Source organism: Vigna unguiculata, chromosome 1, assembly GCF_004118075.2.
Source record: "Vigna unguiculata cultivar IT97K-499-35 chromosome 1, ASM411807v1, whole genome shotgun sequence".
NCBI lineage: Eukaryota > Viridiplantae > Streptophyta > Magnoliopsida > Fabales > Fabaceae > Vigna > Vigna unguiculata.
The window spans coordinates 3040800-3067547 of NC_040279.1; the positions used below are offsets into that span (position 1 = coordinate 3040800).

A 26748-nucleotide genomic window follows, 5' to 3' on the forward strand; every position below is an offset into this window, starting at 1 on the left:
CTTATTTAATAATTCAAAAAATATTAAGTTGTTCAATTTGGTTTATTTGTTTTGCTATGCTAAATCCAATGCAACACGGTCATTCTTAAACGAGTTGACATAGGTTGTGCAATTAGGAAACAATTTAAAAAAAAAACTATTTTTTATATTTTATGTTTTTTAAATAGGGTTAAATATGTTTTTAGTCCCTTAACTTTAAGTGAATTTTGGAATTAGTCCATTTTGAAACTTTGAACCAATTTAGTCCTCCATCTTTTAAAATACGTGGATTTAGTCCTTTTAATCAAATTTTGTTAAGTTTATTTGACATTTCAAGTGCATTTCACAATAGTATTTGACTTAACCTTAAAGCAAAAATGTGTCAAACAATATAAACAACTCAAATACAATCCTAAAATGCGTACGAAACATCAAATAAACCTAACAAAATTTGATTAAAAGGATTAAATCCACGTATTCCGGAAGATGAAGGACTAAATTGGTCAAAAGTTTCAAAATGGACTAATTCCAAAATTCACTGAAAGTTAAGGGATCAAAAACATATTTAACCCTTTTAAATATTACAACTTTCAAGTATCAACCAAATTAAAAAGTAAGACAATTTTAAAACAAGTTTAAAGTAAGTCACTAAGTCAAATCATAACAAGTTTATCTAAAGTAGTTTAAAACATGACAAAAAAAAAAACACAATTTTGTTTATTCAAACTAACAAGTAATATCTAAAATAAATATAAGTTAAACTTTCATATAACAAAGATTTTAACTTCATTTTTTCACCATTAAATACAAAAATTCAATATCTATTCATGATAAATCAGGAGGAGATTTCAAAATAGGATTTAGATTTTTGGTTTATAAAAAATATGTTTAGTGTCTGAATTAAATTATATATTTATTTTGTCTCTACATTTTAAGAAAATAATGTAAATTTTTTTTTAATAATTTACAAAAGAAGATTATATTATAGTCTATTTTCTCACATGAGAAACACTTCATGTACTCTTGTTAGAGATTTTTTTATATAAATTTTAAAATGTGAAGAGATAAAATAAATATATAATTTAATTTAACAATTAAATACAATTTTAAAAATACTTTATGATAAAAAAGAATATTTAACTCATGTTTATTATATTTTGAAAATTTATTCCCGAGTAAATAAAAGATATTATTAAAAAGTTGTTTTTTCTTAAATAAATACTCTTGTATCATTTTTTCAAATGCATGTGCAATTATCAAAGTATTATTGAGCAATATTTAAAATAAATTAACACTTTCGTTATTTATAAAACCTTTTACACCTTTTACATCTTCATACCTCCATTTTTTTTCTCTTACGAGTCTATAAACACAATTTCTTTTGCCATTGTGATAGATAACATAATTAAGAATTAACTTTGTTCATTCTCTTTACGTAAAGGCAACAACTTTTTTTTTTAAGATCTTGAAATACCTTCAAGAATATGAATTTTGAAATGGGCTATTTTGAAAAAAATATTATAGATTAGTCTTGATGTTATTTTGGTATAATTTACAAATAAAACGATGTAAAATTGTATTTTATAATGGTTTGTCCGTAATTATATCCTAAATTGAGAAATTAATAAAATGTTCTTAGTTGGAACAACTCATAATACATTTCTATATAAGTCATTTTAGAATATAATTAGAGAATAAAATTTCAAATTCACTCATGAATATGTCAGTAATTGTTTCATTACTTATCCCTTTTACTTTTTATTTTTCTTTATCAGCATGTGTTAATCGTTAGTTGTTAATTTTGTATTTTGATAATGAGACCAATTGTCTATAATAAATGTGTTTATTAGTTGAATCAGATAGAATTTGAACAAACTCATTATTTAATAATTTTAAAAATATTAAATTGGGTTCAATTTGATTTATGTATTTTGCTATGTTAAACCCAATACAACACATTGGTCTAGGTTGTGCAATTAGGAATCAATTTTTAAAAGCTTTTATTTTTAATTATTTTTTAAATTTTACAACTTTCAAGTATCAACCTAATTAAAAAGTAACACAATATTTATAACAAGTTTCAAATAAGTCAATAAATCAAGTCATAACAAATTTATCTATACTAGTTTAAAACATGACAAAAATAAAAACATAACACAATTTATTCAAACTAACAAGTTATATCTAAAGTAAATATAAGTTAAACTTTCAAATAACAAAGATTTTAACTTCATTTTTTTCACCATTAAATTCAAGTATTTAATATCTATTCATGGTAAATTGTGAGGAGATTTTAAATTAGGATTGAGATTTATGATTTAAACCTTTGGTTTTCAACAAATCTAAAAGGAAGTTCATATATTATTATTATGATAGTAAGTGTAACAAGAGTTTCTCTTGGTTGAATTCAATAAGTTTCAAATTCATGACGTTGGGGTTAATATGGTTAAAATGACTATGGTTGTATAGGAAACTCTAGCATTGATGAGGATTGAACTTCAAATGGTCCAAATTGAGTAGGACTTTTAGATAATGTTACTGATCACATAAGACTTAAGACATTCATACTTCTCATGTCATGGTAGACGTAATACAATTATTTTTTTCCATTTGTATTAACATTGAAACAATTATAAATTACAAAAACATTTCAATATTAATAAACTATCTGATTCATGTAACAATAATCAGCAATAATCAACAAAAGAACAATTACAAATCAACATTGTTGCCACCCACTATGTCCACTTAATCAAGTGCAAAAAATACAATATAACCACACAATGAATATTTTTATTGTTGTTGTATTTTCTACTCATGAAAAAAGTCTTTTATTCTTAGAAATTATAACCAAGGTATTGCCAAAGGTACAAAGAGTCACAAAGGATAAATATAAAATTTCCATTTAAAATAATAGAAAATTAAAATGCAAAACATTTCACCTAAAATGGAGATTGAAGACAAATTTGTGTTGCATAAGAGACATGTTTTGCGACCTCAAGATATGCAAAGGATATTCTTGAGGAGTAGTTGCATTGACTCGTTTATAGTAGCTTTGCAAGTGATCAACTTGTTTTATTTGCCAATTTTTTCCATATTATACAATTGTATATGCATTAAAACCATGCCAATACTTTCATATAACATTTGTAGATAGATATATGAGCATTTTCCTAACATTAGTTTGAGGGATATGGATATGAATTATGTTAAGGAGTTATTCTAGTTTTGTAGATATGTTATTTAGAGATTGTTTGCAATATAATAATCTAATTCTAGATGGATATGGATATGAGTTGTGTTGAGGAGTTATTCTATTGTTGTAGATATGTTATTTAGAGATTGTCTGCACTATAACAATCTAATTCTAGATGGATAGCATGAACTTTACTCAGGTTAAATGGAGATTATACAAGGATCATCAAGAAATCAAGTCACTCATCGCTTTTCATTAACTATATATAATTTTTATATTAATCCTAAAATCTCACATTTCTTAACTCGTAATTATGGATAAGATGAGATAACAAGATAATACTGTTAGTTTTGATGTACCAATATTTCACAACCAAGAGGGGGTGAATTGGTTTTAACAAATTTTACCCAGGTTTAGCAATTTCGAAACTGTTTTGATAGAACCTTTGCTTGTTGAATCAATTGAAATAGTGTAATTGAATGCTTAATGTTTGGAGCATTTATACCATGTTAAGAATAAAGAGAAGAAGAGATTTAACACACAAGAAATTTATACTGATTCGATTCTTTAGAATCTACATCCAGTTTCTCCTAGCAAACCATAACTAGAGATTTTTACTATATCTCAATAATTACAAGATTTACATATACACTTGGTAAATCTAAACTCTAAGACAAAAAGAACACACAAGCAAGGCTACCACACACTTGCTTCAACCAACAAAAGAGCAAGGCTATCACACACGCTTACTTTAAATAGAAAACAACAAAACAAAGAGTTTCAAATTGTACTAGAACACAAGAACACAACCTAAAGATTAGATTGAGTACACCTTTTCCAAGTCTGAATTTTCTTCATCTTGCCAAGCCAACTTTGATGTGTCTTGATGAAATTCTCAAGAGGATCTTCCAAAATTGCTCCAAGAACCTATTTCACACCTTTCTTTCTTTCTTTGGGTTGAATAATTCTCTTTGCAGAAGGTGCAGGATCTCTTTTAATCTTATCTATCAGGACGAGCTTAGTCGACTAGATTAGTTGGCTAGTTGACTACATTATGACAGGGCTCAAATCCAAGTTCCAAAACTAACCTAGTTAACTAGATTAGTAGCTTAGTCGACTATCAAGACAAATTAATATTTTCAGATTATCACACACACACACACACGCACACACACACACACACACACGCACACACCCACACACAGCCACCCACACACACACACACACCCACCCACCCACCCACACACACACACACACACACACCCACACACCCACACACCCACACACAGCCACCCACACACACACACACACACACACACATATATATATATATATATATATATATATATATATATATATATTTATGTATTGTTTTGATTCCAATCATCTGTCATGCTATTATGGACATCATAAAAAACTTAAAAACATCACACATACACTTAATAGCAATAAATAGTCATATCACATGATAAATAAATAAAACCAAACCAAGCAATATGTATTTAATTAAAAAATATATAATTTGTTAAGTATTGGTTATGAAGAGTTTAATATAAATTTGTTGGCCAACTCAATTGAATAGAAACTTAATTAAAAATAATTAAATTTTGGAAGAGATTAAATCTGAATTAAACTTAAGTAGTAAGAATAAACACATATTTTTTTTACCCTTTTTTTTTATAACTAAAAAATAATTATTAGAATAAAATTAATTAGTGTCACTAAAGTTTATAATGAAATTATAAAATGTTTGGTACATAAAATCATAAAAAATATTATAATTATAGATAAATTTTGAATTATATTAACATATTTATTCCAAAATATGAAACAATTATTCCTAATTATATATTTTAGATTCTTTTTATTATTTCTTGATCGGGATAACTTTAATATATTAATTGTTTTTATATTGCTATATTTTTAGTGTAATTTATTAAAAAAAATATTTTATTAAGTTTTCCAAACATCTTTGGTTTTTGAAAGGTTTCGAAATAAGTTTTAACAAAAGATTCTCAAAACAGAATTAATAAATCACGGAAAACAGTTTCAAAATAAACTATAACCTCAATTAATTTTAAACATTAAACTAATTAAATAAAAAAACAACAAATAAGTATCATTAAAACTTGCGAACATTAACCCAACTATGTGTGTATAAAAACCTCCGAGCATGAAGGGGCTAAGTGGGGGCACAGCATAGGAGCTTTCCGATTTTCAATAGTTTCGGAGAATAGAGACTAATTTGTCTCCGAATTCTGCGACCAGTCGCTTCCACCACTTTTCGTTCTTATTCCACAGGTAATAAACCCTTATTTGCTTCTCTTAAAACCCTTCTATTTCACATTCAAAAGAAAACCATTCTTTTGGTCCGAAAGCGCTTTGGCTTGATTCAGAGTTGTTACCATAATAGTTTGTTCGGAGCATTTTATTTTTAATTATTTTTTTTAGTAGAAATTTTGTTCTGTTCCATGATTTAAAAAAAAAGAAAGTTTTTTGACCGAAGTTTTTATTGTTACGGGTGATAATATCATTGAGTAAAAACTACCATTTTTATTTTTTTGATGTAAGTTGTAATATTTAGTCACACATAAGTTATTATCTCATTGTGGGGTAAATCATAGAGGAACTTGTGCCGATTCGGGTTGTTTTCTGCATTTTGTCAGGGGAAGAATCACTTGAAACAGCTGTGATGGTTGCAAACGACTATTTTCCTCCTTTGTTCAGGTGGGTAGCTGTGTATCTCTGCTTTCTGCATATGCCATAGTGATATTTCATCAATCTGATTTTGTTGTTCGTTTGGATTTTCAGTGTGGCCCCAATGATGGACTGGACAGATCATCACTATAGGACTCTTGCACGTCTCTTGTCAAAGCACACTTGGCTCTACACGGAGATGCTTGCTGCTGAAACAATTGTTTATCAAAAGGGAAATCTGGTAAGCTTGTAAACATATTTCTTCTTGTTGAAAGAAAAGGGTCATGGTTGCAATTTGTCAAGGACCGGTTCTGCTAAAACCTTAAGCTAGATAGAGTGTTATTTATTGTTAGTAAGCTTACAGCTCATGCTACAGTAACTAAGTTGTATGGAGGGAGTGAAGAGGGTTTTACTTTTTGTGTATTGTATATACCTATCATTGTATTGATATCATGCTGATGTCAGTCACGAACATCAGTGATTATGCACAGTATTATGTGGATATATTCTGGTTCAGTTGTAGTCAATCTCATCTATTTATGTCATCAGAGATCTAACACACTTTTCATGGAAGAATCCTTTTGGCTTGAAGTTTGGATTATGCATAGTTTAGTCATATCATATACTGGAGTCTCCTAAAACTTTAAACTTATAAGTAGAGACTATAGCTTTATATTTCTAACCCAACTATTGATTCTTCTTGTCAATTTTGCTCAGGACAGATTCTTGGCATATTCTCCAGATCAACATCCTATTGTGCTTCAAATTGGTGGAAGTAATTTAGATAATTTGGCAAAAGCAACTGAACTGGCAAATGCGTATTGCTATGATGAGATAAACTTCAAGTTTGTTTATTTTCTTATCAGCTTAATTCATAATGTTTTATTTTTATTTACAATTTGGTAGATCCGTTTTTTACTTTTGACTTATACCAGCTGTGGATGCCCAAGTCCTAGAGTAGCTGGACGTGGATGCTTTGGTGCACGTCTTATGCTTGATCCAAAGGTTAGAACATCATCCATACTTGATGTGAAAGCAGATTGAATATGTAGACTTTCTTAATCTATATGCACTGATGTGGAACTCTAATGTTTACAAGGAAAGTTTGTTGCAGAGGCTATTTCATTGATTTTTGCCAATACAAATGTACCTGTTACAGTTAAATGTCGAATTGGCGTGGATGATCATGATTCCTACAATGAATTGTGTAAGGTCCTTTTTTAACAACATTCTTTGTCCATTCACATCTAAAAGATGAAAAATTCTTTTGTATTTTGTTCATACCTGTGGAGGAAGCTTGCAGGATTTAAAGATCATGGCACACCACAAGCCTTGGCCATAGGGCTTGTAGTGGTATCTTCAAATGGCCCACCATCACCATTAGGAATCACTGACAGGAATCACATCCAACCTTTGAGTGAAATTTAGGAAAAGTTCTCCTTCTGCCATGATCTTGTAGTCGCCCAGCATCTTCTTTGCTTTTTTATGCATATCTGATCTGGATTTTATTTCTCATCATACCTTAAAATGGTCTTCGATTTTCTCTTGTAATTCTGCACAGGAAAGGATTTTGAATCACCCTCCTTTGGTTCTAAAAGTGACATTGAGCTAGTCGTTTTCATCAATCTGCCTTCCATTGGTTGGTTAGTCTGCACAGGTAGGCTACACCCATCTCCATATACAAACGTTTAGGAAGATGGATAGGTAGCTCCTTTATGTTACCCCACCATCACTTTTCTGAGCAATCCCTTTTGTTTAATGCTTGGTGATTCTTATTGATTTAGTTAGTGAGCACAATCAATCCATTCTCTAAGTTAAATATTCTATAGGGGTACAACTTATAAACTTCCGTTTGGTTTGGAGTTCTTCCCATTGAAGAAAACTATCCAATGTACTTTGGTTCTGTGTTTGGTAAAAAGATTGTGTAGTTATCAAATTGCCCTCAGTAGTTCTTGATAGAATATCCCTTAACCCCAACGTCTGCAAATTCTTGATGTACATATTTGAGAGTTGGAATCTCCATATGCTAACTTTTTGAAATTCTGTCCAGTTCCCACCATTGGAAACAAAAATGCTTGACCATTCATTTCTACCATTGCCACCGGTAATCTTTCCCCATCAAACTTCCCTTTAAGCTTGAAATAACACTTTACTCTGTTGACCCACTACAGGTGTCCTCTTCAGTAAATTGGTAATGTTGAGCTTCCTCCAAAAATCTTTTCTCGCAGCAATCCTTGGATCCAATTTTGACACATCTCCTAATATTGTTCCTCATCCATTCCCTCCATTAACTCCTCTTACCACTTTGCATCTGCCAAATGTTAGTTTAGTTTCCTTGTCAAATTTGTTATATGCATCCATCAAGATGATACAAAAGACTTTGGTTCAAGTGTTTTACTTCCAAATCTATTTACCCGAGAGAAGTTAAGATTTTGCATTGTTGAAGAGTTCAAATCGACTAGAGATAAGACCAAATTATAGTTTACTATAGTATATAAGTAGGCGCAAACCTTACTTTACAAACTAGTTTTGTGAGATTGAATTAGGCTTAAATTCAACTTTCTTAAGATGGTATCAAACCTAGCTTTGTGTTAGTTTCGTGTCACCTGTTATTAAGGGTTCCCTCTTAGTCTCAAGCTTGTGTCACCTGCTATTAAGGGTTCCCTCTTAGTCTCAAGCTTGAGATCTCTAGTCCTCAGTGTGAAGGGGTATGTTGAAGAGCCCACATCAATTAGAGATAAGGCCAAATTACAGTATATAAGTGGGTGCAAAAGGGACAGATTCAATAACTTTTTCCAGGGAAAAGTCCTGGGAAAAGTCACGTAACTTTGTGCAATTTTTAACTGGTTTCTTTTTTATATATATATATATATATATATATATATATATATATATATATATATTTTGGAAAATTGAAGTTGGTCATTCAACACATGAAAATTGAGCAAACTTACGTAACTTTACTAGGGAAAAATTCACTGAATCCGTCCCTACAAACCTCACCTCACAAACTGGTTTTGTGAGGTTGAGTTATATGTTAAATCCTCTTTCTTAAGAGTCATAGTGCTTTATGCTTTTACTATTTTTATAACAAGGAAGCCCCTATTAGAATCTGAGGGTTGAATGGTTGTTATACTTTTTTTATTGTGTTTTGAGTTTGATTGCTGGTCAGTAAGATGGTTACATTTTGTGAAACAATTGTCCTCAAAGGGATTGCTACGTGATTAGAAGCAATACTTTGATGTTAGGTCATGATATCTTTAAAATAATTGTGCATTTGTTGTTGCGGTTACATATTAACCTTCACTTTTGTTGTCTCTCAGGTGATTTCATTTACAAGGTTTCTTCTCTATCACCTGCTAAGCATTTCATAATCCACTCAAGGAAGGCACTGCTTAAGGGCCTTACCCCAGCTGAAAATCGGAGTATTCCTCCCCTGAAGTATGTGCCAGAGTACTGAGATTTGATTTTTATAGTCATTTAATATAGGATTGGAGATGATACACACTTTTTAGTGCAGATATGAATACTTTTATGGCCTCTTACGAGACTTCCCTGACTTAACATTTACAATCAATGGGGGTATTACTAGTATTGATGAGGTGAGTTGTTATCTAATTGTTCATTCTATTTCAATGGGAGTTGGTATTCATTATAGAGAAATTTTCTGCTATATATTATATATTATCATCCAAAATAATCCCTGTATTTAACGTTCACAATTATGATGCATGGGCATTGACATTGTGCACAAATTTCTAAAACTTAAAGGACATAGCAACTGCACACACATATTGTTGGGCATGTATTTGATATGTGAAAACACGTCACCAGTATTGTGCATTCTTGCTATATAAACCCATTGAAGAAGCATCTCCATCTTCAAGATAAGCGCTAGGGAAAAATCATCACTTGACTTCTAAAAGTCAAGATAAGACTCCAAGGTAGAAGATCATTCTCTTAAGTGTCTCAAACTGACAAATTTCATTTGTGATTCAAAAGTTATTTACAAAGAGAGGGAGTGGCTGGCTATATAGACAATTAAGATAAGCTTGGCCGAAAATTATAAAGAGAAAAGAGAGGGAAATTTCAGAAATTAAATTCCTAGATCTAGATGAAGGGTCAAGGTCATCTCCATGATTGTGTCTCATTCTCCACACTTGCGTCACTTTCCCTGTTTGAATGTCCTTGACCTTACCATGTCTAGTCTTTGGCCAAACTTCACATGGGCCTATGATGGGCTTGAGGTGGTTGCCACATGCTTCTTGCTTCCTTGCATTCCTTTGGCTGCATCCAGTAGCTCCTTTTGAGCTGGATATGGCCTAATAAAGGCTAAGTTAAAATTTCTATTTGCACCTACTTTTTGAAATAAAAATAAAAGGATAAATTGTACAATTGGAGTCTAAGAAATTCCCAAAATAAAGAAGCTACAAAATTATTTTTGTGAGCAAGAACATCTTCTCTTGTCATGCTTATAGTTATCCTCTTTAGAATGATGCTTCTTTGCCCTTTTTCTTTATCCCCCATTCAGGCACTCATCATACATTATGTACTTAAATAAACTAGACTTATTACAGTGTTTTAACAATTATTAACTTCTTTTCCCATTGTGTTGCTTGTTATAAAAATTGAGAAAACTCTGGATCATTTTATATTTTATATAAATGAATCAATCACTGTACTATGATAGTACACTAGAACAAATTAATTTATGTTGGAGATCCAATATTGACTAGAAATATGACCAAATTATAATATATAAGTAGGTATAAACCTTATCTTGCAATTCGATTTTGAGGTTGAGTTAAGTCCAAGCCTACACTTTCCAAGGTGGTATCCGTTTGTTGAGTCTATTGTATCATGAGTTATTAGACAATCAATGAATATTTGTTGTAGGGGTTGACCATAGTATTTTATTTCTTTCAAAAAAATGAGTTGGACCGAACAACCTGACCTAAACCAAACATTACAACGGAATATTGAACTAGACAACCCTACCCTTGTTGAATTGGCAACTTCCTTGAATGTCGTGCAATCCTGCTATTTTTCCTGTTGCGCCACTGCTATTGCCGCTGACGCTACAATCGTCACCTCTGCCTCCATTGCCTCTGTCTCTGTTGCTGCTGCTGACTGCAAGTCAACCCTACCCACATTGAACTAGCACCCTCCTTCACTATGTTTTGTTGTTATTTAAAGTTTTGAACTTGTAATTTCTGGTTTTCAATTTGATTTTGTCGTCATTTGAATTTCTAGACATGATATTATTATTAATTATGATTATCTTTCATTATTTTTGCATTACAATTATTTCTTTGGCTTTTATAAAATTATATATATATATATATATATATATATTATTTTTTTTTTCTTGTCTGTGATGCTTCCGCCATAAACTGTTAAGGCTTCTGGTATATTTTCATACAAGAATTTTGGGTCCCGAAAATTTTCCATTATCTGGTATCAATAACATTGTTAGTAATCCTAGAGCAGACAATCACAAGCTTGTGTTGGATATTGACGAATAGAAGCTTGGATTAAGGCTTTGTGAGGATGAGAAAGTTGCTTGAGAGCGATCACGAGAAATGATTAAGGATTTGCTTGAGGACCTTTTCAATTTAATGCCATCACCATTTTTTAATGGGGAACTTCGTCACTGTCACTGTTCAACTGGCCCATGGTCTGACTGGGTCTCCTTGATTTTTCTTATGTCAGCCCTTGATGCATCTTTATTGCACACTGTAACCCATGTCTGGATGTACGTCAAGTGCCTCATGTGATCTTTATGCATGCTCAAATAACTTTAATTGTTTCTGTCATCTTTTCCTTAGTTGGTGCTACGGCAACAGAATCCAAACATTTCATATATTCTTTCTTGTGAGACTTATATCCATCTGAACATGCTCATTTTTACTACACCCATCTTTCTTTCATGTTGTCCTTTTAAAGTTCAACAATCAGTAACATATAGTATAGTCATATGTATAACGTTATGGTAAAACTTGCCTTTGGGTCTGATAGGTACTTTATGATCACAAAAAAAAATTCTTGATGCATATAGTATATGCATAATTAATTATATTCCTTTTTGCTTTGATGTTGCTTTATAATGGTCACTATCTTGTATAAATTCAGTGCTATACCTTCGTGAATTTTACTTGTGGCTCTGCTGCTATTAGTATAAGGCCATTTGAGATCATTCCAGTCTCTTTAAAGTCAATATAGAATTCCATGTACAAAAGTCATTATTATATTGTTCAAGCTATCATTTGGATTCTTATGGGTTTGGTATGTTTTTTTTTTTTTTTGTGCTAAAATTCTTGTAACTGGATTTTATAGTTTTGATGTATCTGATGTTTAAGATGCCAAATAATTTCTTTCCTCCTTCCCAGTTTTTTGATGGTTAAGTGTACTCATGAATGTAATGAATCTTTAGGCTTTTTGTAGCTTTGAAATTGGTGTTCTAATCATAAGGTGTTTATTATTCTCATGCTTCTGTTCGTGAAATTCAACTGTAGGCCGACGGAGCTCTAAAGGCCGGGGCCCATGGTGTTATGGTTGGACGTGCTGCATACCATAAGTAAGTGTCAAATACAAAGTATTCATCTATTGCCCCTTTTGCATGTGTGAAGTTTCAAATGCTTTCAAACATCAGGAGTCTTTTATTTTTGTCTGACTGGAGGTTTTATTCCCCCGATGAACGAAGGCACGTGACTGTTTGTTTTACAAATTTGCATTGAAGTTAATGCAATTGTACTGTTGCTAGATGGAATTCCCAACTGATAGGTACATGTTCAGAAAACATGCAATTAGTAGAACGAAAAAGAGGAAATTTTGTTGAATATCCGGATCAGTGGACTTGTGGTCAAGTCCTTGTAGATGAACGAGACATTTGTATAGGGATGCCGTTGTAACGTAACAAATGGTTAGTTATGTATAAAAACACCTTTAGGGTATGAAGGAGAATACATTTTGTGCACACACATCTGTGAGTACCTATATGTGTGGGTTTCTGTTAATGGTGAAGGTGAAGTAGTGCGTTTAGTGCTTAGCAGGACTTAATGAAGGGAGCGGTGGGAAGTAGGAAAACTGGTGGAGAAAGTATATTCTCTGCTGGGTTTTTTTGTGCTGTTCCTTTACTGTGCATTCATAATACACTGATTATCACTAATTTTGACGTTTTAAAATATATTAAAAATATATTTAAAATATCAATACAATGTATTTTTAATGTTCAGCAGAAAGCAGCACAAAAAAAAACTAGTAGAGAATCTGGACTCTTGGAGAAAGTATATAACAATTATTACAGAATTCCGCAAAGCAAAGGATATTATATAGCTAACCGATCAACTAATCTGCTAATTGACAAATCCATCTGTCAGACTAACAACAATTGTGTAACCAGAAAAATTACTGTTATTTGTTACTGACTGATTCAAGCCCCATTGTTATCAATGGAGATTTAATTCTAATGAAGTATGAATATCTTTTGAGGAGTTGTGTAGTTCTGTTATCATGTAAAGAACCACTTATCCTAATTTCTAGATTAGGTTGATGCGTAGAAATAATTATTTCTCTAATTATGTTTTTTCTGTTGTTTGAACTTTCTTAAAGCGGCTTTTATAAATGGATACTTTGTTGCTTGAATAACCATTGTTAATAATTTCAACAGCCCTTGGCATATTTTGGGACATGTTGATGCTGCAATTTATGGTGCACCAAGTAGTGATCTTACACGTCGTCAGGTCCAGTCACTGAAATTTTGAATTAGAATGGATTATTCTGATATTTTACTAACATGGCACAATTTGAGCATACTAATTTTTATTTTCATTCTTTTTCTTATTTCATAAAGGTTCTTGAGAAATATCAAGTATATGGGGACTCAGTATTAGGACAATATGGACTCGGCCCAACTGTGCGAGACATTGTAAAGGTGGTAACAGACAAATAACCCATTCGTTGATTGCAAAATTTCTAATATCAAGGAGAGTTTCTCTATAGTATTATATAAACTCATTTAACATATGATAAAACCATATTCTTTTATATATACACATGGCTTTAACTATAGTTATATGCACTGGAGGATTTTTTTTTCCTTAACCCTTTGTTCCTCCTCCCATTCATTTGCATGAAGCAAGTTGTTTATATATCTATAATATTATATTTTTTACGTCTACTTATAATTTGCTGTTACCGTATGAATGTCATGTTTGCTGCAGCCTTTACTTGGTTTTTTCCATTCTGAGCCTGGGAATGGACTTTGGAAGCGCAAAGCAGATTCTGCAGTCCAAACTTGCACGGTATAATTTACTATGAAAAACCTCCTATTATTTGAATGCTTAGACAATATTTCACTTTCTATTTAGATGAAGTTGTCAATGTCCAGGACAATGAAACTTCAATCATTAAGCAAATCTTACAGATTCTTCTTAATTCACTTTTATTTTCCCTGCTTTCCGGTCATGGAAGGAAAAGATGCTGTTATGTGTTAATTATCTTATAAAAGAAACTTAAACACCTATAATTTAGGAAGTCAACAACCTTTCTCACCCTCCCTTTCAACTTTATTACCAATAAGCCAAGCTTAGTAACATAGATTTCTCTTTTGTATACAAGGTACTTTTCTGTGATCTCACCAGTATCTTGTTGCATAGTGTTAAATCATCTCTCTCCTTCTTTGTGTACAGTAACTGTCATTTTATACTTCAGTTGTTGTTGCATTCCTTCAAAAACTAACTGATCTTTTAACTATGCAGACAATTAAACAATTTTTTGAAGAAACCCTGGTAGCAATTCCTGACTCGGTCTTGGATTCACCTGTTGCGGAACCACAATATGGCCGTGGAGATCTCTTTGCTGACATACACAACTTGCTACCTCCACCATACACAAGAGAAGAAAATGTCATATAAATGCATCCATCTGATATTTATTATAGGCAACTGACTCACATGTAACCCATTGGATGAAAAAACTTGTAGTGAAAATTAGGGGACTGCAATTCTCTGTGATTTGATTTTTTTATTAATGATTTTGATCAAATATGTGTTGTGTTAGCATCACTTTAGATGAATTTTGGGTAGTTCTTATTGCCCATGTTACAAGATTAGACCAACATGGCATTATTTGAGAAAAAAAGGGACTTGGAAATGTTTTGCAACTCTCATTTTTCTGATCCTTATTAGCAAGCATTTCATGTAGCATCCTCAATAACGTTTGTCGTTGGCTTTTTCAACCTACAATCCGTAATTTCTACATGTGTTATTATAATATTTAAAACGATTAAATATGATTTTAGTTCTTTAATTATAAATAAAACTTGACATTAGTCTTTCTTTGAAATTTTTGTTTAATTTAGTTCTTTATTTTTAGAAATGTGTGGATTTAATTTTTTTTAACGAAATTTTCTTAAATTTATTTGATATTTTAAACATATATTTTGAATTAACATTGAAGTGAAAATGTGTCAAATATGTAAATAACTTAGAAATGTGTTAAATAAATTTAACAAAATTTGACTAAAAAAATTAAATTTACATATTTTTTTAAAAAAATAGACTAATTTTTATTTTTATTGAAAGTTAAAGGAAAAAAGATATATTTAATTTTTTTTAAATGATCATTTTTAAAGATGATTTTTGGATTATTTTATTCTAAACATCTAAAACAAGTTTTAGAATTTTCGAAACCCATGATTTCGAACTAGGATTTCTTAAAAGGGAAATTTTGGAACATAATTTATATAATAAGAATTCCATGACAATTTTTTCGAAAATAAATTTCGGAACAAACTTTTTATAATAGAATTAACTAGCTTTTTTAAAACAAAAATACATTTCTTAAACTTATTAGAACTTGAAACACGTGAGATATTTTCTAGAATAATCTTTCTTTTATTATATACTATATACACGACTTCTGGGAACAAGTTTTCATAACAAGCTCCCAATCAAGCTTGGTCAACAACAACGATGGTGCACCGATTGAAGGTACATTAGTCTTTTTTGTTTATATCAGGATGCACTTACAAATCATGAGAGTGCACGAAGAAAAAGCCTTTGTCATGATTCATGAATGAGATAAGGTTTTCTCGGTGGGTAATTCTTCCTGCACTTCCATAATTTCATCTTGCACCGTCATATATTTGAAAATTCTAATTTTATTCTCTAATTTGGAATTTGCATTCCGAGTTCCATGGAAGATTCGAAAATGTATAATTTAAAATATAGATTGTAGATTCTGAAATATATAATATAAATGCATTTTAAATTGTAGAAGACGAGGAGAAAGAAAATTAAAAGAAGAAAATAAAAACAAATAAATTATTTCACAAGTATTCGGAAATACAGTTTAAGATGAATGGAAATGAAAGAAGACCTTGTCATTCATGTTCAATGAAGATGAAGGGTGTGTTCTTATGTGGGTGATGATTGAGAAAGAGAATGATTGATTTGAATTGATTAGAAAGTGATATTTATGTTATTCTTTTTATTGGATTTAGAGGTGATAATGGAGTATATTTGAGAGTAATAAAGTTTGCCAATCGTTATATATTATATATAAAAATGTGAAAATCTAATGTAATTTTTAAAAAATATATTAATGATAATTTGATTGATTGTTGAAAAAATCATACTCATCGTTATTAAATTTAAGGGTTTAATTACTCGTATAGTACCCAGTTTGGGGCTAGTGTGTCAATTAGGTACCCGGTTTTAAAAAAGTGTCAATTGTATCCCAACTTTTGAAAATTGCTTCAATTAGGTCCCTTTCAGACATAGTTGACTAACGCCGTTAGTCAACATGCCACGTGTCAATATGTGATTTTCTTTATTTTTTTTAAATTTTAATTTTTTTTTAAATTTTTAAATTTTTAAATTTTTAAATTTTTTTTAAAAAAAAAATTAAAAATGCCACGTGTCAAGTCCCTGTGTGTGACACGTGGCATTGTCAGTGCCACGTGGCATTGCAATGCCGTGTCAGTATCACTATCAGATGTCATTGTGTTGATTTCGATTTAGTCCCCATTTATGTTTTTTTGTATTAATTTAGTACCTACTTATGTGTATCTGATTCAATTTTCACCTAATATTTTTTAATAATTAAAATATTTTTTTATAAAATTAAAAGTATTTGATATTTATATTAAAATTTAGTGGTAAAAGTCATTTTATTAAGTCATTTTTAATAAAAAAGAATTAGTATAACATTCATACCAATAGAAATTTTGATTTAAAATTAGTAAGAGACAATATTGTTTTATTTTGAAAAAAAATAAAAAATTAACAAAAAATGAGTACTTAATAAAAAAGTAATTAATAAAGTAATATGTTAAAAAGTCGTTTTTAATAAAAATATTAGTATAACATTTATACAAATAATAAATTTGGTCTGAAATTGAGAGAAACATTATAAATATTAGTACTTAATTTTGTAAAAATATTTATACTTAATTATTTTTAATCTTATAAAAAATGGATTACAACAATATTTTACCACACTAATTGACACGCTAACCCCAAACTGGGTACTATACGAGTAATTAAACCTAAATTTAATGAATATTATATTGATTTTATATTAAATAATTGTAACTTTTCATTCAATATAGGTTTAAAGTCACCATTCACACAACTTCCTCAATACTTGAGTGACCATAATGTCAATTAACTGAAAAATGTAGTTTACATGATCTCACATATTCAAAAGTCCCCATAGCTTTTCATATTTCTATGCTTGATCTACCCTCTCATCACTTGTACTAAAAACGAGAGAATTATCTCAATGTTTGCTCAAGCTAAAAACTATGACTTTAGTAATTTAGACTTTAGAATGATGAGGATATCACATTCATTTTTTAATATAACTCCTTTATTTTTAAAATTCTCAATTTAACATGAATAAGAGGCGATCAATTTGAGATATATAGGAATTGGGATATAAAAACATGCATAGAAAATTTGTTATTGATGATAAGAAAGAAGTAAAAAGAAGAAAAGGAGTTGTTCTATTTATGGCAACAACATTGGTGTTTAATACATTTACAAACCATATCGATGGAAAACCAATCGAGTGGACAAATCGGTGGTTGCTTTGATGCATTCATACATAGTATTCTCAATTTCATTTCCTGAACTCAAAACCAAAGCCATCATCATAACTCCTAGGAACACTATCTTTACCTTCATCATCTTCAAATCTATTCTACAAAACTTTTTTTTTTTTTTCTTTTCTTTTCTAGTTCTATAGGAGATCATGCAATAGCAACCCTATTTATACACACTTCCTCAATACATTCGAAAAACCATTAATGTCTAAAACTGAAAACCTATTCAATATTTCATGTAGAAACAAAACATTTAATAATTAAACTTGAGACCATTAAAGTCTTCAATTTATTACCACTTGTTTCAATTTAAAACTTATTAAACGTCGTGATTTTAAATTTAAGTTGACAATTAGTAGCCTTTTGTTTTTTATATTAAATGTTTTTATTGTTGTAAATTGCATTAATTATATATAAATGGGTTAAATATGTTTTTGGTCATTTAATTTTTGGTGATAATTAGAATTAGTCGCTCATGAAAACTTTAGTCCAATTTAGTCTCCAAACTTTAGAAATGTGTGGATTTAGTCCTTTTAACCATAGATTTAGTGATATTTATTTGACATTTCAAACGCCTTTCATGATAACATTTGAGTTGTTTATACTGTTTGACACTTTCTACTTTAGTATTAGCGGAAACACGTATTCGAAACGTCAAATAAACTTATCAAATTTTGGTTAAACGGACTAAATTCATGGTTAAAGGGACTAAATTCACACGTTTCTAAAATTGAAGGACTAAATTAAGTCAAAGTTTCAAACAAGGATTAATTCTAATTTTTTGTGAAAGTTAAAGAATCAAAAATATGTTTAACCCTATATAAATTATCTTTAAGATTGTTTGATATTCAATTTTGACACATCTCCTAATATTGATTTAGTGAGAACCTAGAAAATGACTTAAGAACAATGGTAGTTTTTTTAATAAAAACAAAACACTATATTATTTTAATAATAAGTAGTCTAGACTATAAATAGATTCCTTGAAGTTCATTTTATATAAAATCACCATATTTGTAGAAACCTCTTTTAAAGTTCTCTGCCTTATCTATGTTTTAGAAAATTATTAATCAGATAATACTATTAATAATAAAAGTATGAAATAATGTGATAATAATTATTAGAACAATAATATATATATATATATATATATATATATATATATATATATATATATATATCAACGAATATTAATCAGAGATCCAATAATTCTTATAACAATAAGAGATAAAAAGTAGATGAGGGAACGAGTAGAAATAACTTGGGTTGAGGCACACATAACGCTATGCTTAGATAGAAAACACCCCTACTGCACAGGACATAACAAAATCATATGCGATTCTCTCCCAAGATACAACAATCCGTTAGATCAATCGAGTGTAGCGAAGGATCTATAAAGCTTATGAACATCATTGTTTTAAGAGATAGTATAGAGAAGAAAAGAAGAATACTTTTGAGAAAACTATAGTGTTTTTGTTATGTCTTTTCCCATATACCTAGGTGGTACCTATAAGTAGAAAAGGGAGACATAAGAGTCAATTGTAATAAAAATTATAGTTGTTAACCATAAATAACATTAACTCATCAAATTAAAAGTCCATCAAAATATTAGTAACCATAAAATAATATTTTAATTATATATTTTTTAAATATATTAAAATATTTCCAACATTCTCTAGGTTTATGATCGTCTCACCCATTTGTTTAATGATCAGATATCGCCTAAGTGATTAGAGCATCGAGTTCTACAAGGGTAGCTTATCAGAATCTACAATCGAGTAAGTTGGCATTTTACCATTTTCTCTAGGCTCAAATATGTTTTCTCCTTGCATGTAAGACTTATGTGCTTACGCGTACCTTTGAAGTTTTCAATAGGAGTCTCCACTGATCAATGATTATAATGGTATGACCTGATAATTCTTGTGATGTTTCTGTGTGTAGATAAAACACCCTACGAAATTGAAGGTGCTTTGGTGTTCTAGGAGCTGCTAGAACTATCTTATAGGTGAGGAAAGCTAATTCTTATTTTTGCATGTTGAGGTTGTTAATTTGTTGTTGCCAATTGAGAACTTTTTTTTTTGTGTTTTAGGTTATGAAATGTTGATTTCCTTTTTTTGGGGTGATGAATGATATGATTGAGCTGTTAAGTTGAGATTGAACTTGTGTAGTATATTTAATTATGCAAAATTTTGTGTAGCATGTTTTGTAGTAGTGAAAATCATAGAATCTTGACTTTATGCGTTATTGAGAATACCTTTGTGAGATCTTTGATTTAAGTAGTATGACACTGGTTGAGGTAAGAAGCATGAAATTTCTTGTCATTAAAAGGTTTATTATGTGGAAGTTGGCTCAAGGAGTGCAAATTACTTAAATAAAAGCTCAAAAAAGGAAGATTGGTGTTTTTTGATACCGTCGGGTGCCAATGTCATGTCGTTAGATGCTGCTTATTTAATTTAAATCCTGTAGCTTTAAAGGTGCTTGCGATGGGTGTATCCTAGACTCGTTAGGTGACACAAGCTGTGTTGGGTGCCACCTAGCTACCATTGGTCGCTTGGGGTGGCAAAACGAGTCAACCCGACTCGTTTTGGCTCGGCCTGTCCTTGGACCATAAAAAATAAACCGAGTTGACCAGCCACAAAATAACGGGTCAGAAAATGCAACGCGATCCGCCCTTTTTCCTAAAATTTTCTAATTCTTTTTGAAATTTTTTATTTTTAAGATTCAATTGTATTTGTATTTTGAAATAAATATTTAAAATATATTCAAACATATATATATATATATATATATATATATATATATATATATTCTAAGCTTTGAATTGATTAATTAATATTTTTGATAGAATAAATAAAAATAATTATTATATTTACATGTTAAATTATTCTATTATAACTAATAATTGGAACTTAATTTGTAAGTATTAATGATTTAAATTATTATAGTATTATATATTTACTAAAGTATAATATAGAAATTTTAATCATTTTATTATTTTTATTTTAATTTTTAATTAAAAAAAATAGTACAGCGGGCCAGGGCGGGCTGACCTACCAATTTGGAGGGCTGCACGGGTCGAACCAAAAAAGGTTTGCAAGTTTAAAATTTCAACATGGCACGTCCCATTGGCGGGCTTGTGGGGTTGCTCGTGGGTGACGACCCATTTTGACACTCTTACTCGACGCCAGTCTTTCAATGATTTCTCTAGTTGGGGTGCATTGGACGGTGATAATTTGTGTTGGGCGGTAATTGGAAAACTTCTAATATACATTTTAAATTGTATAAATGATTATTCGGAGTATATAAGTATATAAATGAATGTATTTTGAGTTTGCTTTAGGGCTTCCAAATTCTTGAGCTGCCCCTAATGGAAGATAGTCTATCACAAGTGCAAAATTTTCAAGCAGTCTGACATCAATGCATTTTATCCAGATAATTGAGTATAGAAGAGTCTTTATTGTTGTGACTTGTGTTTCATAACTGTTTGGATTACTTCGTATGTTGATACAACATGTTTAATTGATATATGATGTTTCTTTTGCAAATCACCTTACCCTTGTGTGTTTGTTGGTGTTGTGGTCTATTGTTTTCTTCTTTTAGCGATGATCACCTCATTGGTGTGAGCAGATGGAGAGACATCTCTTGTGGATGAGAAGCCAGTAGTCTGAGCGATATAAGATCATGTGATAAAGATATTGTGTATCTTCTACTTTTATTTATATTGATAGAGATATTATATATTTGATTCTCTTTTATTATTATTATTATTATTATTATTATTATTATTATTATCAAATATTATGTTTTATTAGGTTTTACTTTTTTCTTTGATGGAACATTGTACTTTCTATATTGAACAAGGTCTTAATAAATCAATAAACAAGGTCTTTTTGAGTTGTTTTCACCAAACATTTTTTGTACGCATTATTCTTTCTCATTACTTATCCATATTAACATCATGTTAGATATAGTTATAGAATAGAACCATAATATTGAAGCTTAGGATGTATGTGTTATATTACTATACTTCTATCTTTTGGATGATTGTACTAATATACAAGATCTTTTAAAATATTTGTTTTCTCTAAATATTATAATTAAATATTTTATTTTAGTAGTATCATGCTATTAAAATGTAGTATAACATAATGATAAAACTTGTCTTTGAGTTGGATAGGCCTTAATTCATGTAGTATGATCATAGAAGGAAAAAAATGCTCTTAATTATCTTATAAAAAGGACTTAAATGCCTATACTTTGGAAATAATTAGTTAGCTCATAATTCAGAATGTTCTTTTTCTTTTTCTGATTCTTCTTATTAGCGTTTCGTGACATGTTTGTTATTGGATTTAAACTTTCTAGATGCATCCTTGTAATTTTAAAAATGATTTCATTAATGTGATTTCTGAATATCATATGTTCCGAAAACTTCCACAATAACTTTTCTGAAAATTTTCATAACATGATTTTTGAAATAGAATTTCTGGAACAGAGTTGTTCAAAAAGGATTTTTGAAATAAAATTTTCAAACATTTTTTTCAAAACATGTAAAATTAGAGATGTTAGCAGGACGAGTAGGGTAGGAGTAGTAAGTCTCCCATACCCTACCCGCTGGGAGTAGGGTAGGAGTAGGGTATCCGTTATGTGAGTACCCGCATAATTTTTTAATATCCACGGATACCCGCAAGTATTTTAAAAAATAAAAATAAATATTTAACAACATATTTTAATCGCAAAATTCAAATAAAGTACAATACATAACATTTATAAATTTTAAACAAAGTTCAAATAACCTATTTAAATAGTGTTGAATGACAGTTTACAAAAAAATGATTTTTTTTTTAAAACTAATTGATAAAAAAATAACTCATTCAAAATCACTATGTTAATATTTTAATCATACTTTTTTTAAAATTTAAATTAGAGTATAGCGGGTACGGGTATCCACGGGTATGGATACTATGATATTCGTACCCGTCCCGATATTACTCACGAATATCCATTTACAATATCCATCTCCTATCCGTTACAGATTTTATCCACGAATACTCGCAGGTACATATTTTTTTGACATCCCTAAATAAAATACATTATGAATGAGTTTTTTAAATCCTTTCTAAAATAAGTTACTCACAATAAACTTTTTTAAACAAAATTTTTATAACAAATTTCTTAAATATATATTATATCTTTTTTAACGAGCTTTTTAAAAGAAGTTTCTAATCAAACCTATAGTTTTACCCTGTCTCTCTCTCTTTTTTCTTTTTCCTTCTACCCATTCTTTTTCTTCTTCACAAAGATTGTTCCAGTGATGACAATAAAATGATAGAAGATACTTTAATTTTTTGCTTGTAGTATGGGGGGTGCACTTAGTAATCATGAGAATGTATGAAGAAAAAGCCTGTCATTGCATGGAAGTTTTTGGACGCTGAAATGAAGGGGGTCTTTCTTCCTGTACCTCCAAAATTTCTTCTACACCTCCAAAATTTCTTTAAATTCCCATAAAATCCTTTGATTATTTAAAGAAACCCGTGGACACCACACTCCAAATTTATGTCGACTTCTGGAAGTCAAAATATATAACTTCCGAAAGTCAAAATATATAATTTTTGGAAGTTAAAATATATTACCGAAAGTTGGTTTCCGGAAGTCAAAATGTATAACCGGAAGTTTACTTTCGAAAGTCAAAATGTATCACCGGAAGTCGACTACCGGAAATCAAAAATTATCACCAGAAGTCGACTTCCGTAAGTCAATAAATTAATTTTATTTTAAATATTTTTAATTCTTTTTAAAATTTATGTTTTCTAACTATTAATTGTTTTTTAGTTTATTATTTATTATTTTATTTCTTTTTTACGTTTTCATATTTCTTAATCTATATTTAAAAAAAAATATTAATATCTATATATATAATTTTATTTTTATTTAATATACTGAAAAATAAATATAAATATAAATAAGTAAAATTAAAATAATATTAAACTTTAAATAAAAAGAACAAAAAAATAAAAAATTTATTCAGCTTCATTTAATTTTATTTAATATTAATCTTAATCAGAGACCCAATAATTTTTATATAAATAAAAGATAAAAAGTAAATGAAGGGACATTACTTTTCTACTCGATTAAGACGGTTCATTTCAAAAACAGTTTGTTCATTTTTTAAATATTGCATCTTCAAAATATATATCCTTATAAATATTTTAATTTTTTAACAATTCTATCCTTTTCAATTTTATTATAATTAATTATTTTTAATTTAACCCTTATTTATGTTGCTTAATCTTTTTGCATAATTTTTCTTTATAAATTTTTATCCTTTCCAGCTTATTTGTTTATTTTTAAAAATTAGTTTTACTAACATAAAAAATTTAATTTAAATATAACTAGTAAAAATAGATGTGTTATGTACACGTGTTCACTTTTTTCTATAATATCAAATTTTTTTAGTAATTATAAAATGATTTTCAATTATTCAAATAAAAAAAATATTATTATACTATAAAATAAATTTTAGGAAAAGGTAATTACAAAAAAAAATAATTTTTATTATAAATATTTATTTCATTGTGTGAATGATTTTTTTATTAGGAATAATTATTTTATATAAAAAATCAGTTACTAAATAATTATAACTGACAAAAAACAATTGTGTAAAAATTTATATTGTAAGCCCCTTTTCTGTGCTATAGAGTTTGGGTCTGGCCTTTTCGGAGGCCCAAGGCCCTGCCCTACAGAAGGACCCCATACCCTACATTGTCCACTCATTTGGCCCTTGTCCCCTTCACAGAAGCAGCTTCTCTTCCTCAAAACACTCTTGGCTAAAGCAGAAGTCCTCTGCTAGGGCACGATGAATCTTCCCCGTCGAGCTAGCTAAGTTGTTTTGGCTTTCAAGTAAGTAAGAATCTGTGAACTTTCTCGGTCTTCCCTTTCTTCCGCTTTTGGACACATGAGTTTGGTTGGGATCTAACCCCGTACCTTTGTTTGGTCCTGGTTTCGTGGTTGCAGCTCGCTGTAGTAACTCCAGGAGCTGTGGTGTCCTTAGTTCGAATCTGTTGTTTAAGTTGCTCTCAAAAACAGAGGTAAGGGGAGCTATGTGTTTAAGTTTTAAAGTTATCGTGGCATGCTTATGTTCTGTTCCATGTTGTGGGTGCTCGTATGGTGTTGAGTCGTGAAAATAAATGGTTGGCTATGTTCTGTATGTTGCTCAGTGTCGTTTTCTTGTCTTGCATGGGTGTTTGGGGGTAGATCTGGGCGGTTTCCGCCATTGCATGTGGGTGGACAGTGGTGAACTCTGCTATTTTCGCCCAAGCGAGCTCGTCTCGCCTAGGCGAGAGTATCAGAGCACTCACCGCCACGAGAACTCGCCCAGGCGACCAGTCCGTGTTCTGAGCGACGCCATGTCTCGCTCAGGCGAGGAGGTCTCGCTTGAGCGAGAAATCGTGGAGATCCCACGTTGCTCATCTCGCTTGAGCGAGAATGCGCTGCATCTGGAAGGTCAGCGTCTCGCCTAAGCGAGTGTGCGAGTGGGGGTCATGTTTCCTTGGCTGTTAAATGATTTATTGCATGCATTGTTTTGATTATTCCTCCTAAATATGATGTACGTGAATGTGCTTGGGTGTTTGGGTTTTTATGAATGAAACTGGCATGCTTGGTATGAGATTGATCATGGAGTTGTGGTTTCGTGATGTTTTAACATGAGGATTGTATGTATGAGATCAACGTGGTGGTTATGGTATGAGAAACATGATTATGATGGTGAGATAGGCGTAATTCCATGAGTCTCGTGGGGAGACTTCATGGTGGCGTGTGATAGGCGTAATTCCATGAGTCTCGTGGGGAGACTTTATGGTGGCGTGTAGTGTATATATTAAGATAAGGATTCAAGTAAGGATTGCATCCCGAAACTCTAAAGGGTCAGTGAGTCTCAAGTAGAGCAAACTGACCCAAGTGGTGAGAGTAGCGGGAGGCCCTAGTCTTTGGCAGGATAATGGCCTTAGATGCTTAAAGGCTAACCTCGTGAGTGGTAGGGTGAAACCCATTGGCAATGGCTCTGCAGAGCAGTAGAGGCCACCACGAGTGCAGGCATCCAGTGAATCCGATCTTAATATATGTATCCGGATAATCGAGTCATAGTGTCTTGCTTGTTTGTCATACCATGAATGTTGTGTCTCTATGTTGTATGTCTGGGAATGTTTACGCATTTATTCCTTTATACCATGATAAGTATTATATTACACTAGCTTACCCTTGCATGTTTGTGTTTGTTTTCTGTTATGTTTTCTCTCTTGCGATGATCACCTTCTGGTGGGAGCAGATGAGAGGGAGGTTCGTGTTGGATCTGGGAGACGTAGCGGTGCGGCCTAGACTTCCCTGTTTGGAGGTCTTAGGAACAGTTTCAGGGCCAGGAGGCCTCTTATATCAGTTGCCAATGGCAACTCCTTTTGCAAAACTGTTGGATTCTGTTAGTTTTCTTTTAGTCATGGCATGGTTGTATGCCCAGGTTTTCCTCTAAGTACTTTTGGGATGACTGTAATAGTTACCTCTCGTACGCCTCAAGTTTATCTGATGGGTTCTTGTTATCAAAAATTTTGCGACGTTCTGTTTAGTAGATAAATCTATTTAAATGGGACGTTACATATATCATTAATAAAAATTCTCCTTTTTTATGTATAATATTCTTTAGTCTATGTTTGCTTGTGGTGATTTACTGTGGTGAGTGAACAACTATAATTTTTACTGTGGTTTGTGAACAATGGGCAAT

General features: G+C 30.7%; 1 protein-coding gene across 1 annotated transcript; it reads left to right on the forward strand.

Moving 5' to 3' along the window:
* Nucleotides 1-5323: 5323 nt before the first annotated feature.
* LOC114193564 (tRNA-dihydrouridine(20/20a) synthase-like) lies at nucleotides 5324-15041 on the forward strand. The gene is made up of 13 exons (XM_028083419.1): nucleotides 5324-5476; nucleotides 5842-5902; nucleotides 5987-6113; nucleotides 6590-6717; nucleotides 6808-6877; nucleotides 6977-7079; nucleotides 9196-9313; nucleotides 9393-9474; nucleotides 12388-12449; nucleotides 13542-13614; nucleotides 13725-13805; nucleotides 14095-14175; nucleotides 14632-15041. Exons 2-13 carry the CDS (start codon nucleotides 5868-5870, stop codon nucleotides 14785-14787), a joined length of 1116 nt encoding a protein of 371 aa, XP_027939220.1. The 5' UTR covers nucleotides 5324-5476; nucleotides 5842-5867; the 3' UTR covers nucleotides 14788-15041.
* Nucleotides 15042-26748: the final 11707 nt, after the last annotated feature.

Bases quoted from the DNA above. Each gene is read 5' to 3' on its own strand.
- LOC114193564 (XM_028083419.1), top strand. From the start codon at position 5,868: ATGGTTGCAAACGACTATTTTCCTCCTTTGTTCAG. The intron at 9,314-9,392 runs GTATGTGCCAGA...TTTTTAGTGCAG, and splicing joins CGGAGTATTCCTCCCCTGAA to ATATGAATACTTTTATGGCC. The intron at 12,450-13,541 runs GTAAGTGTCAAA...TAATTTCAACAG, and splicing joins GGACGTGCTGCATACCATAA to CCCTTGGCATATTTTGGGAC.